Below are 15,251 nucleotides of genomic sequence, written 5' to 3'. Positions count from 1 at the left end.
AGGTGGTGCTGTGAGAAACTGCAGCACGCGCTCCATTTCTGCCCAGGAGCTAAATTTATTTCTTCTTCCATTAGCAGCCAAACTAGAAGAAACTGCATTTGCGCTGCGTATTTAATCATTTTCCTTCGTTTATGTCCCTTTGTTTAGTAAAAACGTTGTCACTCGGGACAGCGTTTTATGCGGCTGTTGCGTAGATTTGCAGCCAAGGTGCTGCCATGCTCCCCACCTCATCCTCATATCCAAGAGGAGATCAAAATACCGTCAGGGCCAGATGCTCGGAGGTCTGTCGGCGGTGAAATCGGACCGGCGTGCCTCTGTATCGGCCTTTTGAAGTTTGATTCATCCATTTGGCCCAAGGTGGAGTCCAGATGTTGGGCTGCGTGCAAATACTAGCAAAGGTGAAGATAGCGGGAACGTCCTCCCCCCACATCCGCTTACTACCAATTCAGCCCTGGGGGCCAGAGAGCCGGGAATTTCAGTAATGACAATCCATCAAAACCAAAGATCTCAAGGGCCCCGATTGAAGACAGCGCATGTTAAACATCAGTTGGACAAATATGTAGCAGCCCCACCATGTAAACAGAACATGTGCTGCTGGCGACAGGCTATCTAACCACTGCACGGTTTACTTCCTCGAGCCAAAGGAATGACATCATCTCGCCATCAAAATCAGGTCACTCGTGGCAAGAGAATATGTGAAGGTCTTTAGCTTCGACAAAAGACCAAGCCATCAACCAGCGTTCTGGAGCTACGCGGCTAGTCTACAATGACTATATCCAAATATCCAAATATCCAATATCCAAATAGATCGGGCGTGTTTTGGTTTGAGTGCTGCGCTTTGTCTCGCATCATGTAATGAGGAAATGAGAATGACTATCTGATTTGCGATGTCTGGAGTCTCCCCTGGGACAACAGAGGGCTTTTAATTATGCTTTGATCAAATAATGGTCAAAAAAGCCCAGAGCGACGTCACGGCGGAAGGTCAAGAGGTCCGGGGAGGGTCTCTGACAACTTAGCCGTTTGACCTGACGCCGCTGACCCGCCTTCGGCTCATGCCGCTCAGTCATGAAGCGGCAGCGCACCCTGACGAGGGCTCAGACCCGATTAGCTGGTCTGATTAACACGCTGCCCATGCGTTTGAGACACTGTCAAATTCTGTCTGGCTTGACTCATTACCAGATGCAGGTCCATCAGGACCCCCCTAGAGCGGCTTAAACCCCCACAACAACCACCACGACCCTCCTCACGACACTCGGGATTAGACGCCGCTTCGGCGCCAGTCCACAGACCTGTTGTCCTCTTAGCTGGCATGGTGCACCCCCCCCCCCAAAAAAAACACACAACCCCTGTTAACTGGCAGGTCAGCACATGCCGTCGTTAACCCCGTCCTCCTCGTTTGTGACGCTCCAGGTAGCCCCCAAAGAGCCGCTTTATGCCGAGGTGGCAGACGCTAGCTCCTGGCCGGTGGAGGAGGTGCGGCGATTGAAAACAGATGTTCCTCTCCAGACCTGCTGCGCACACACTGTCCTGATTGTGCATGTGCAGACACAAGGTGCGCACCAGGCTGCAACAAAGAGATGTTTTGTGAAAACATCAGATCTATCCAAGTGACTCACTTCTCAGCCATCTCCGAGGTTCTCGGTACATAAAACTCTAATTATAGCATCAAAGTTGCGTCCAAGGTTGGACGATAACAAAAGGTCATTTTGCTTTGTGCTACTTCATTAGAAGCAGAACCAAAACTCCCTCTCTGCCTCTCTTGGATCAGGGAGAGTTCTCTTGCAGGGAGTGGATGTGTACTTGTTATCAAGCTGACCTTGGAGCCGTAATGAGCCGGGCCAGGAATCACAGTTATCTGGAGGACTGGCCAAATGTTGCAATGCTTCAAAATCAGTCTGTATTATCACTAACGAGTTGCATTTATATGACTTTTTAACACTAATTGCGTACAAAGCGGAGATACCACCCACCCTGCTAGCATTACTGTAGCTATAACTATACAATCTAAACAGCCTTGTTCCTTAAGTATTTACCTCTTCTGATAAAGTCTCACCATTGTGAGGAAAAATAAACTAAAACTAAAAGGTCAGCGAGGCAGCATCGAGTATCATTTTGGGGGATTTCGTGATAGCATCAGCCATCCAATGGCTCCTGCTGTTGCTTGTTGGCAAACGTTCCTGCTGACCACGACACACTCGCCGCATGAAAACAAACACGCAGGTATGCTGGTGGCAACATGCTGCGTAGAAATCCGAACTTACAACGCTATCGCGACCGTCTTGTTTTTATCTTCTACCACCCTGCATGCCTGAAATGAATTAAATGGCAAAAGGTTAAGAAAGCCAAGATAACGATCGAGGCGCGCAAATTGAACCGCGGATGTGGAGAACGATTATTAGCATGTCCAGGGGATTTATTTAAACATATTCCAAAATAGTCCCACCCAACTGTTTTGGAACCTTTTTTCCATCGAGCGATCTATGAGCCTGTTCAGACCTGCTATTTACAGAGAGAATTAGTAGGTGGGATCCCAGGAATCCCTTAAAAATAGGGCCGACGCTAACGTTTTCTGGAATATATTTCAGCCGTGGCTGCATGTTGGCACGTCCACAGTTTGAGTACGTTCAGTAAAGTTTGCCACCTTGGTTCCAAACCAGACCAAAGTCAGAGATTCTGATGCTTAAGCTACACGTAAGAAGATAAACAGGCTTAAAATGTAAACTGATTGTTCTCGCGCAGTAGATTAGTCACGTCAAGAGAGAACCTTGGCATGAACCAGAAGTGGCCAAGTTAACGTGTGCACATAATCCACGTAAAGTGTCTTTTTTGTGCAATATCCCACTTTTGTGCGTCAGTATGCTGCTGAAAAATGTTTTTCTCTTTTTCCAGTCGGGTGGTGTCGTCCGACAGTGGACCATCACGTCTCAGGGAGGATGGATTTATCCGTCTGGTCCTGATGTCGCAGGGTTTTCTTGGGTTTGAACTCCACAAAATGACGCCGACCCTGCGAGTCACAGCTCAACACACACAGACACTGGCACACGGGGGGGCGTACGTTTGTATCTCTGATCGGTCAAGCGGTTCAGTCCGTGCACGTCGGGGCCCCCGGGTCGGTAAGAGGAGGGGGTGGTCGGGCTGGTGGGATTCTATCTCCTTTTGCTTGGGTGGGATCCAGCTCCTCACAGGGAGGACGGAGAGAGGAGGAAATGAAACCACTCTCCTATGTTGCATGTTTGAGGATCAAAGATGGGGGAGGAATCAAAGCGGGCAGCAAATGTGAGCGAAAAACACCAACCAGCGCATGAGCGTGTGCGGGAGTCGCGGGGTGTGGGTGGAGCGCAAGGTCAGGTCAAGCCCGATATCATCTTCCCAACCTCCGCCTGACCTTGATGAATCTCCAGTTCTGTAACTCAAACCGCCAGAGACAATTCTTTCTCACCCTTGAAGCGCGCACGCATGTTGACGCTGCACATGTTTCGCTGCAGCACCCCCCCCCCACCCCAAAAGCTGAATAATTACACCTAGCAAACGCTCAAGTGACTATATTTTTCCCGACTGGCTTCAGCTGCCACATAAGACACACATTTTTGTTAATAATTGCATGTTTTGAGACATTCCTGTCACCCGGAAACACGTCCAACAGGGCACAAATAGTTCAATAGAGCAGCAATGCAAGACTAAAGTGGCTGCAACTCAGAATCCAAATGAACGCTCATATTTTATCTTCTTGTCTTATTCCAGCTGAGCGGGGAACTTCAAAGAGCTTACTGTTTAGCCCAGACGTGGGAATAGAACCCCAGACTTTCTAACAGTAAATCTACCAGTTGATAAGCCTGCACCATAAAAGTGGGTGGACCCGGCAATGACCCAAAACACATTTCTCAATGCAAATACGACAACTAGAGTCTTCTTTGGCATTAAAGAGGACATGATTTGTAGCCACAAAGCAACAGAAATACGCCCAATTCCAGATAACAACAGCGCATGCAACAAGTGGGAAGGAGCTGCAAACTCCAGGCTGCACCTGACACGGCGCTAAACTCCTAATCTTGCACATTTGGTGAAAGAAGTCCTTAATCCTTCATTCACCACGCTCCAGTTATTACCCTGCCATCCGCACGCTGTTGTTTTTGCAGCAATATCACCCCCCCCCCCTTCGGCTGTTGGTGAATCATCGTCTTATTAAGACCATAAAGGTCTGCAGGTAACTCGATGACTTACTGGCGAACCTGCGCGGCGTCGGTCTGGCTGCATCAGTGAGGAGCAGAATCCTCTCTAACAGTCTCTTTCCCCCCTAAACCAAACAAAGTTTCCAGCACCTGACAGCACGCTGCTGCGCGCTCCGTTGCGCAAACACTCAGCGCCCTGCGCTTCGAAGCGCGAAGAATTTGCACAGAATGACACATAATGCTTTTGTGGATCTCGGCGAGGGGCTTCCAAAAATATCCTACCTTCACTGCGCCTTCGCGGATATGACAAGTTTAATCCTCCTTCGTGAGGGGAAAAAAGTTTCGGGTATTCCTCTACGGACTGCGCGCACGGAGCGCCATGGCTCAAGACAAAATCCTTAGACCCATCGCCTTAGCAACCTTCCTGGTCTCTCCGTGTCTCTTGAACACACGCATAGACGCACGTGCGCGCGCGCGCACACACACTACACACTCCCGCGGCTCTCACGCAGCCCCTCCGCTCCAGCAGGCACCTACAAGTAAACCGAGCCCCTTTTCAGCGGTGACATCACGGGTCGCCATGGCAACCCCGGCTCCACCCCAGTCCGGAGCTGAACTTACCTGTCTGACTGCTTATATTTTATAACAAACCGTGCGGAGACGCATCTCTGCTACTTTTTTGAGGAGTTTACAAAAAAGTAAACCTAAAAAACACACTTTAGTGCCATTACCAGGTCTTTGTTATTTGAAGGACAAAGTCTCTCCCCCACTCCTCTATTGTCACACACAGACATTCACCAGGTGAGTCAGTGTCCACCAATAAAGTGACACCTCCCCATGAGACACAAACAGCCTTTGAACAACCCCAACATGCATAATTTACACGTCAGACAGCACGCTAGCTCCAAGACAGAAGCATCAACCCAGCCTCACAGAGAGGCTCCGAACTGTTGTGGATGGCCATTGTTTTTACTCCGCCAACGCAAACCGAGTCACTAGCTGACCCGGGGCGAGAGCAAAGAGGAGGAAATAGTTCGGCATTTGAGAAGCGAAGCCTGTCTAAACAAACTAAACAGACTTGTAACTCCACAAGAGCGAACAAAAGAAAGAGAATTTAGCTTGTGGGGCAATTATTGCCATTATCCTTCGCCCCAAAAAGTCAATCATTTGTTCTAAATGATCCATAATGTCATTTAAGAGATGCAGAATACATGAGCAGAAGATATATAGATAGAGATAACACTGCTAACTGTAACAGAAAACAAAAACATAACACATGCTAACAAGATAAAAGATGCTAACAAGATAAAATAATTCTCTTCACAAGATAAAATAAACCAAGAATCAAATAGCCGTGTTGGTTAGCGCTCAGCTGCCCGTTGTTTGTGCTGAACAGACTAATTTATATTGACGTGAGCTTCCTTTACACATTTATGGTTATTTTAGTGCCTGTATCAAATAGTTTCTCTGCAAGAATCAGGACAAAAAATGGAGAAGGTTTAATGTATTTGCATGTAAAGCCTCAAAATATACACATACAATATTCCATCCGTGGAACCTCCAAGAGTTTGATCGACTGACCTGCTCTCGCAGCCTCTCCTGGTGACCCATGATGGCCGACGCGTGATGGGGATACTTCTGCTTCAGGTGCTCCAGGAAGGCCTCCCTCTTCTTGTCCATGTCGGGCGGCTGCATAGCCAGGATCTCCCGGGAGCCGCGGGCTCCCCCTAATGTGTGCCTGCGAGGGACCGTGCGGCTGCCTTTAGCGTCCCCCTTTGGAGGGGCCGTCCCATTTGGCGACAGCTGTCGGCGGCTCAGGTGTTCGCTGTCTTCTGGGGACGTTACTTTCAGGTTGCTCTTGGTCTGTTCTGGTGGGGGACAAGGACAGGGGGGTCAAAATGCATTTTTCTGGTCCTGGTTGGGTCCTTTACACTTGAAGCTAAAGAGTACAAGAAAACTACAGCTAGCTTGTTTCTCATGACTAGTACAGCTAATAATGTGAACATTCCTTGGAAAACAAAGCACATATCAAAGAGTCAACAGTGATCAAGGATTCTTTGGAATGGTTTTCCTTGGGTGGGTGGATTAACGGAGAATTCTAAAAGCATCCAAGCACGCTGACCTTTCATTCGTTCGCCGTGCGTAGTTACAAGTCACGCAGCAATTAGGAAGCAAGCACCATTTCAGTTCGCAGTTGTTATTTCGCACCCCCCCCCCCCCCAAAAAAGCCACAATTCTTAAGAGACGATGAGTCTTGGAGACTCACGATCAAGCCCTGTCACCAGCACCTTCAGTCCAAACCCCCACCCCGCTCATATCCACAGTTGCAGTGCTCTTGTGTACTTCCAGTTCTATTTTTAACTAGCAAACACAGTTTCACCACCGCCGACCACAGAAAACTTCAAACAAGCTCAATTGAGAAAGCTCATTACCTTCCCCACGTGAACAATCTTTTTCCTCATCCGCTATGTCCTCCTCCATTTCACTTTTGGATCAAACCCTCGCAGAAGACGAAAGAGAGAAGCTGATGGGGGGGGGGTGTCGGCTAGCTGCTCGCTTACAGATTCCAGACTTGGCTCACGTGGAAAAGGGGGCTTGAGATAGGCCCTGCCCCGCAGCCCCAGGATAGACTGGTGGGGATTTAGAAAGTCAACTGCATTCCAGGACAGAGTGGAACTAGCCCCTCACCCTCAGGCTGAAAAGCTGAGCAGCGAGCAGCGTGAAGCAGGCTCAGTCTGAGCCGCCTTGGCCCCCGGAGAATGCAAACGCCTGAGAAAGTCAGCGCTGCATCTTCAGAAAACCTCTTGGCATAAAGACAATAAGTAATCGAGTTATACGATCAACACTCCCACCAGGGAGCGCTTCTTCCAATTAGGAAGCTCAGGGGAGATGCCGCGGCTTAATTAAAAGCAGCGTCGTCCTGTCACGGTGGCAGTCAGCAAACACGCGCGACGCCATCATTTATTACACAAACACGTCAGTCAGCGCAAAACATGTTTAGCTACTGTAAGCGCCCGCGGGGAAAGCCTCTCCACGAGAGCGTATTCCTGCAGCGGCGCGTGGAAAAGACCTGCAATGGGAAGCTAACGTTCCTCAAACAGGAACGCTGATCGACGGCCTCGTTAGCGGGCCGTGTAATTGAAAGGTGGCGGGGGTGAGAACATGACTAAACACAATGTAGCAGCTGAGGGATAATGCGTAACATATGGAGGCGGCGCCGGCGTCCGCGGGGGCTCGGCCTGCTTTCGGCCGCTGGCACCCTCCAGGATGCACAGGCAGGCTGAGGGCCCACCGCGGGGAGGGGGACATTTAATTAGCAAACCAACGGCAGCATTTGTCCGCACGCTGCAAGTAAATAAATGGAAAAGTTCTCATCTGCTGCCCGATATTGCGTTTGGCTTTGTTTCTTCACATCTTTCTCCAATATCTGATTCGGGCGTGTTCGGGGTTTCCTCCGTGAGCAGATGGCCCAACGTTAAATGGGTTTTTCTTTTTCATTAAACGCCAACTTATAATTGCTAAAAGCAACATCTAAGTAGTAGAAACCAGGACTTTGGCTATTTCTTTGTTATTACTGTATACTTACTAATATTAACTGATATGGGGGGGGGATGAGTCCTTAAACACCAAAGTTTTTGCTTTTTGGCGTGTTGCTGTCCTGGATTGACAAGACCAGCCCCTGCGTATGAAAACAGTCCTTCCGACCCAACAAATTCATCCCGAAGAACCTGTCTCTCTCCTGCTGTCAACAATCCCGGCTGAACACTAATCCCTCTCTTCCCCCCTCCCTCCCCGACGCCGACACCAGTCCGGCGTCTCTTTAAACCGCGTGTGAAGCGAAAGGATGCTCGTCTCAGTGGAACGACAACGTGAAATACTTGCTGGGTCAGGAGGTTCAGGCTAACTCTCGGTTTGTCACTTACTGCTGGAAGAATGTATCCATGCATAGCCCCCCCCCCCAGTATCCCTGTCCCATAACAGACACAAAGCACCGTTGTGTGCAGCACATGCACGGTCCACATGGCAGGGCCCTCACGCCGTGCACGCTGTGGAGTATCTGACAGTACTTCTACAATCGGAGCTGGATATCAGATTATCCGTTAATGTGGAATTCAGCGTATGAAAAAGGATCTCATTTAAATGACCGGAATGGATTTAGCTTGTAATACGCGGCGAGGAAATGCAAATTAATAAGTCATCGCTGGGTTGTTATTACCACTTAAAATTGGATTCAAAGTGAGATGAAATAATTATGGGCCATTAGGAAGTTTATGGCAGGGAAGCACCAGCCGGAAGCTTCACTGGGTTTTTCCATGACCAAAGAGTTTCATCCTTCCTGTTCCTGAAAAAAGAAAACCCCGAGAAGCGCGTCAGTAACTTGCACCAGCGTACAAAAACGCTGCTGTGGACTTAACGCATCCGGCCCTGCTGCCACGTTTCTCACGCGTGTGCGACACCTGCTCTCAGGTCCATTTCGGGCTTTGAGCCACGTCTCCCAGAAGTCTCTTATCGATACAAGACCCCGTCTCTTCTCTGGCCCGTGGGCTCGCTGCCAAGGAAAACTGTCCACATGTGCAGACCGCCTGCAGTCACGGCGACCGAGGTGACCCCCACCTCCCCCCTCCCCGCTCTAACAGGCCGCGGATCTGCTTTGTTTTGGTTTTGCCGGGTTGATGACGGGATGTCATCAGGCCTTCATTCCTGCAGGACAATATGAGACATTCAAAGATGTGGATGTCACCGCGCGGCGCTCTCCGGGATGTTTTTCTACTCGTTTATCGACGTTCGCCTCCCCTTTTTGTGCACGAGGCGCCCCGACGACACGGACGTCTCCGAGAGCGTTCACCCTCGTAACCGCGGCCACATTCCTGACGTATCGGAGCACAAACCTCAGGATACGCTGCTAATTACTGCGCGGAACAGTCCGCTCCTTTGAGAGCAGAGGCCCGGGGCCGCATTTTTGTGGTTCTGGTCACTATCAGATGAGTTGTAACTGCTAAATATTGTGACAGTGCCCCCCCCCTCCCCACCCTTTCCTGTCTCCTCTCAATCTCTCACCTAATCAGGCATCTCTGAGCTGCTGCGTCGCCATTAATGAGCAGTGATCCAGACCCTGTTAGACCACTGCAACATCTGTCTCTGCTCAGACTTACAGACCCTGTGGCACACACACACACACACACACACACCACACACACACACACACACGATAGCATCTTCGTAGTGCTGTTTTAACTCCAGATTCCTGTGTATTTCCAAATTTTCCGCTCCGTGGAAGCCTTTTAAGCACAAAGGGCTGCCGACCTGACAGGCATCCGACCAAAAGATGTGAGCTGACAGATGTCTTGTCTGGGCGAGCGTTGGTGACAGGACGGCTGAGAAAGTGACTGATTAATATTGCAAAACGAAGGCTAAAGACACGTCGCACAGGTCTCTCCCAGCAGGTTTTTGATACGTCTCTGTGGCTCAAGTCAATAATGCTGGTCGAATGCTGTTTTAAATTTAAACCTTGGACTTAAATAAAATATTAGCAGGATTGGAGCATGCAAGAAGGCATATACTACTATTGTATAATATGGAAATATGATATTTCAATAAAAACTTGTAATATAGCAGCTGAGGGAGGAGCCAGTGCAGAGCAGGACCAGCCCAGATGAATCCAAACAGTGAACTCTGAATCTGTCCCTCTGCTCTCTCTCGCCCTGTTGCACGACATCCCCTAAACACCAGGAGGTGCTGCTGAGCATCCCTGCATATATATGAACTGGTTGAGGGAGGAAATTGTTGTGTGTTGTGTGTTGTGTGTGTGTGTGTGTGTGTGTGTGTGTGTGTGTGTGCGTGTGTGTGTGTGTGGGCATTCCTTCAAACTGAATTAGCTCTGGAACATTTTGTCATGTATTAACTGAGACTCTAAGTGCTTCTTAATGAACCGGTGGATTTGTTGGTCCATCTTTGTTTGCGGTCGTGCGCACGCTTGCACCAGTGCTCTTCACTACCTCAGGTGTGAGTCAACCATCAATGGCAGATGCTCTCTCGTGACTACGGCCAACAGCGAGGACGGCCGGGTCCCGGGGAGACGATGGAAGCCAGCAGCCAGCAGTCTTAGAGGAGGAATTTGCTACCTCCTCCTCTCTGCTGGGGGAAAAAAGAATTTTTTTTGGAGGAGCTGTGGATTGAGTGCTGCAGCGAGGACCAGAATCTCCCGAGGACTTAAAGCTTGAACTCTCTCCTTGGATAACTCTTGAATGTGCACTGGATTGGAAAATATTTCACTGCAGGTAATTTATTCGCACTAAATCCTCAGTGTGAGTGACTCATCTTTTTTTAACAGCCTACTCGAGGTGACAAAGTGTTCTGGGGAGTGGATTTAAAAAATGCCTCACCTATGAGTGGTACAGGGGTGGTCATCTATATTTACTTTCCCACTTCTTGCAAAGATGGTGATGTTAATTGGCAAAGGTGAGGGTCGTCGCCCCGTGGAGGTAAATTTGAGCCCTGAACTCTGACCTCCTGATGTCCATCAGCCTGTAAGAATGTTGCAAACCGGTGCAGATCGAGACAAAGCTAAATTCCCAGGGTTCCCCCGGCGTGCCCTCGCAGATAATAAATCCATTTTGGGAACGTTTCCGAGCCGACACATCCAAAACTGGGAGTAAACGCTCGTGGCGTCGGCAGCTGTCCACACGCAGGTGCGGGACAAAAGCCTCTGATTATGTTCTAATATCGGCCATAACTTGATACGAAGGGCAATTGTGAAGATGCACCACAGGCATCCCAGCAAAGCCCCGAGCAAATTAAAAGCCTTTCAAAGGCGGAAATTGACCGTGTGTTGAGCCTGCACATGTCTTCCATTAAAATGCTTTCAGTATGCCCGCTCCCTCACAAGTTTATTAAAAAGTGATTGCGCTGCAATTGACTCTCTTCGCAGCGATAAGCAGCTTAGGGCCTGGGCTTGCCAACCAGTCAATCACGGGTCCCTCACTTTCCCCTCCGCACTGCGTATCTCTCCCTCTCCCTCCTCTTTTTCCCTGCATGCTAGCAAAGCGAAACCGGCGCAAAAATTTAAAGCTGCTTACAAGCCGAATGCACCGGAAAGCACAATTTCCTCATGTCCTACGAGAAGGAAGAAGAGCCAACCATTGGTGTATAGAGTCAGCATTCATTCAAATAAATAAAAGGAGGGAATTATTAGTCCAATCTAAAAGAAAATATCCGTATTTGTCTTTGAATAGCCGTTTTAATTCAACACAGCCTCTTGTACATCTGCTGTAAGTCTATAACACTCTACCCTTCATCGGCAGCTGGAGCTTTACCGCCTTTGTCAGAATGCATCTATAGCCTAATATAGCCACCCGGGTAGCCGTGCACCTCTCTGGCTCCACAGGTAATGCAGGAGGTGAAGGTCTGTGTTTTGTAGGCCCCGTGGAGGAGGTAGAGGAGCGTGTGGAGCCCTGGGAATGTCAGGAAGAGCACTGCTTCTCTGCAAACACAAGCGCGTGAAAATAGTTTCGAAAAAGGAGAAACTGCCCCACAAAGAGGCCGTCATTCAAAGCCCAGCGGAGATTGGGCCGCCAGTGAACAAATGGCAACGGTGTCTGAGAGGGAGAAGCGCTCGGCGTGCCGTCAAGAAAGGATCCCGCTCACGATAAAACGCTGCCTTGCTGCATGTTGCCTTCCAGCGTTTATTGGCCTCTGTGTGGCCATTTTCTCCAGGCTCTGTGAATAATTTAGGCCTAATTTCAGAAGCGGGCTCAAAAGCTCAGCGGCAGGAGACTTTTGGGCCAATATGAAGCCTTTGGAGCTGAAGCTGCTCTGATGAACCACGCAATTCGATGTTTACCGGCCTCGTTATGGGCACATGAATGCACATATATGCTCGTGAAAATGCTGCAGAACCAGATTTAATGTATGCAGCTGCCTTAAAATGGTGCTCAGAATTAAGGGAAAACATTGGAAAGTGTAAAGTATGAAAGTGGACAGGCACAAAGCCATTCCTTCATGTGTGATTAAGTTTGTTAAATGGTAATACCCCGGGGGCTGAGTTTATGAGGCGTTCTCTTCTATGGGGGAGTCAGCTGCACTTACCCTTTGCTCTATTGCAGAGACAAGAGCGGGTTTGAAATATATTTGTTTGAACAAGAGTCTAAAAATAGCCTCAGGGAAAAAAGCCGCATGAGACGCATCGGCTCGTAGACCGGAGAGCAGGAAACGATCTTTTTTCAGAGACCCCGCGTTTCCAGCCAGGAGCTGGCCGAGGCTCAGGTCTGTGAGGTCTCTGATTGGTCATGGATGACATCATCCCCAGGGCCAGCCCTCCTCCCATCCCGACGATGTCATCAGAGCCGAAGCATCCCAGTGATGTAATGCAGGGAGGGCCGGTTCAAGCAGCACCCACCCCCCTTTTTTCATTTCATTTTTCCTCGACCATCTCTCCTTTTCCAATCAGACCAAAAAAAAGTCCCTTTTGCACCTGTTTATTAGCCCTCAAACACAGGGCGCGGAGATTTGCAGTTAAGCTCAAAAGCCATTAAAGGCTTTTGAAGCGCTCTTAAAAAGAAGAGAAGAGGAGAAATAACAGAAGGAGAGAATTTAGATTTAATCCTGCCTGTGTCCTGCAGTGGTAATTAAAATACGGATCAGAGATCATCGCCGCTTCCTTTTCTCCAAAAGGTACGCGTAGCGCCGTGACATCATGAAACTGTAATTATATTTCCGACATTAGAGCCTTTCTTTACACTTGTAATGTAAGCAGTTATAACACTACAACACAGCCCTACATCGGAGGGTTCTGCCCATCTGTTCTTCAGACCATTTCATCTCGTTTGGCGAGGCCCCCGCATCTGTTTTTTAATCACAATTTTCAAATGTGTGTGTGTGTGTACACATACAGTATGTGTCCTAGGAAAACATCCAGAGCTCAAGCGGATTAACGAGGGGACTCTGCTCTGATCAAAGCGGCAGAATCCAGCTTACTGGGAGATACTGAGTTACACAGAGCCCCCACGGAAATGATACTTCAAACCCCCGACCGGCCGCTGCAGCGCAGCGAGCTCGCTTTGAAGAGAATCGTCCTCAAAATTTTATATACAAATGGTAATCAGAGCAGTGACATTCACAACTAAAGGCTGCCGTATGAGCCAAGGGTGACGCTAGCTGCTCCAGCAGAGGACGGATTTCATCACTGTTGTTATATTTTCCTACATAATACCCAAATTAAACCAAATAATAAAGCAAAAATCTAAAAACAAAAGGGGGCAAAGGCTAATATATGATGAATTGCATTAACAGTACAAGTATATCAGTAGAAAAAGCAAAAAATAGAATGTAAAATAGATCAAAAGACAAAGACACAGAAACAAATATCAAATGTTTGTGATTCCTCGGCGTCTGAATCATGAGTGGAGCTGTTTGGTCTTCATGGCTCCATTTATGGACAGATATTGCTAATTTAGCAGTGGCTTTAGCATTTGCTGTATAAACGAATGGGACTCTAATCAAAATCTAAGGAGGCCTTGTGGATAAACTCCGATGGTTTTAAGCCTAATATTGCTTTAAGGGCTGCTAATTTTGGCGTTTCAAGGATGTTAGCCAGAATTCCTTAGCCTGCATATTTATTAGAACATCAGAAAATCCAATCTCTTATTTACAACTTGCTTCCAGATACTTCCCGCATGAACTCTTGCAGTTGTCTGCGACGATAATCGGTACACGTGCTCTAAATGGGACACCGTGTAGGAAATGCTTCATAGACGCACTGGCAGAAGCTTCACATTGAGATAGTAGCTGTAATTAAGTCATTCTCCTTTTCCTGAGAGACTCCTCCATCAAGCTGTCTGGGCTTGACTGAGACACCAAACGAGATGTGTCTGAAGCTAATCTCTCCTAATGCATGCTGGGATACATCTATCCAGGCTGCACTTGGCTGCAGTATTGATATCTTAATGTGTGACTGAGGAGACAAGGAGTTTATGTGCCGCCACTGTGGTTAAACAGAGTTTTTTACCCCTAATAGCCTAGCATGTAGCTCGCAGCGTGACCTCCAGCCGTCACAGATCCTCGAGAGCTGAGAGGAAGCGGAGCATTGTTGCCCTGCTGGGAAAGATATCCTTTTGCAACAGGAAAACATGATGGGAAGGAAACCTCGAAGCAAAAAGCTAAGAAATGGTGACTGACTTGTGTGTATAGCCGCACATGTGCTGCGTTCAGGGGCCGCTTCACCCCTTCCTCCCATTATTTAAGCTAATGGAAATGTTTGGAACTTTCTGGAATGTCCTGGTAGCCTTGAATTTTAAGGACTGAGCAGAGCAGGATCTCGGCGGAATGGAAACTCTTAGCGCACCAATTATAAACCAGAGTTTTTCTCCATTTATGGGAAGTGTAATAACAGGTTGGTAACTCCCGCCGTGCCACAGACATTATCGTTCCAAAGGTGAAATGTAAAAGAAAAAGGCTATCGAGGTAAAAAAAAAAACGAGCCGTCCCACTGAAACACAGACAGGCCAACGATTTTCAGTGTTAAAGGTGGCTAAATTATGATTAAATATTTTACGCCAGGGACTTTTACGAGGTTTTGGAAAGCACTGAACAGGGGAAATGTCAGGTTTTATGAGATTGTGTAGATTTTATGAGAAGACCAGAAGATATGGAGGCAAACCTACAACAAATGAGTTCAATGTTTCAAAACTCTGCCTCCCCTAATATATAATTAACAATTTCTTATAAATAAATGTAAAAGAAGGGGGGGGGGGGGGGGGGGGAGCTGAGCATCCTGCAAGCATATCTAAAAGCGTGGGTAAATCAGTCTGAAAGCGTGGCCATTCAAGTCTTCGAGGTGTTGCACTTGTCTAATCTACTACATAAATGCAGCCGTCGTGGCAAAGAAACTTGATTCTGCTCCTTTTAAAACGTCACAGAAATAGCAGCTCACATCAATACGATTATATTTGGCCTGGGAGGGTTTGGATTGTTTCCGGTGTTTACAGGCTGCGCACTATTATCAGACGCAGCAGGAAGGAGACCAAAACTGTGTACAAGGGTGCTTTTCCTCAACACTTCCACCCCTGAAATCAGGTAGCTGCTCTT

At 48.2% G+C, this 15,251-nt stretch overlaps 1 protein-coding gene across 14 annotated transcripts in view; it reads right to left on the bottom strand.

Moving 5' to 3' along the window:
* The window catches only part of si:ch211-285f17.1 (sickle tail protein homolog), a 72,684-nt gene that overhangs the window by 26,973 nt on the left and 30,460 nt on the right, over positions 1-15,251 (bottom strand). For 9 of the 14 annotated variants that reach the window (XM_057012376.1, XM_057012378.1, XM_057012380.1 and 6 more), the window contains exon 2: positions 5,751-6,037. In XM_057012376.1, the coding sequence (XP_056868356.1) occupies positions 5,751-6,037 (287 nt within the window). Of the gene's footprint in view, positions 1-4,221; positions 4,270-4,451; positions 4,714-5,750; positions 6,038-6,601; positions 6,666-15,251 lie in introns of those variants that run through there. The other 5 variants (XM_057012377.1, XM_057012387.1, XM_057012386.1 and 2 more) reach the window with 5 other exon arrangements.

The sequence above is a fragment of the Takifugu flavidus genome, chromosome 17, assembly GCF_003711565.1.
Source record: "Takifugu flavidus isolate HTHZ2018 chromosome 17, ASM371156v2, whole genome shotgun sequence".
Lineage (NCBI taxonomy): Eukaryota > Metazoa > Chordata > Actinopteri > Tetraodontiformes > Tetraodontidae > Takifugu > Takifugu flavidus.
Note: the sequence above shows the minus strand (reverse complement) of the source record. Positions and strands in the feature narration are given on the sequence as shown.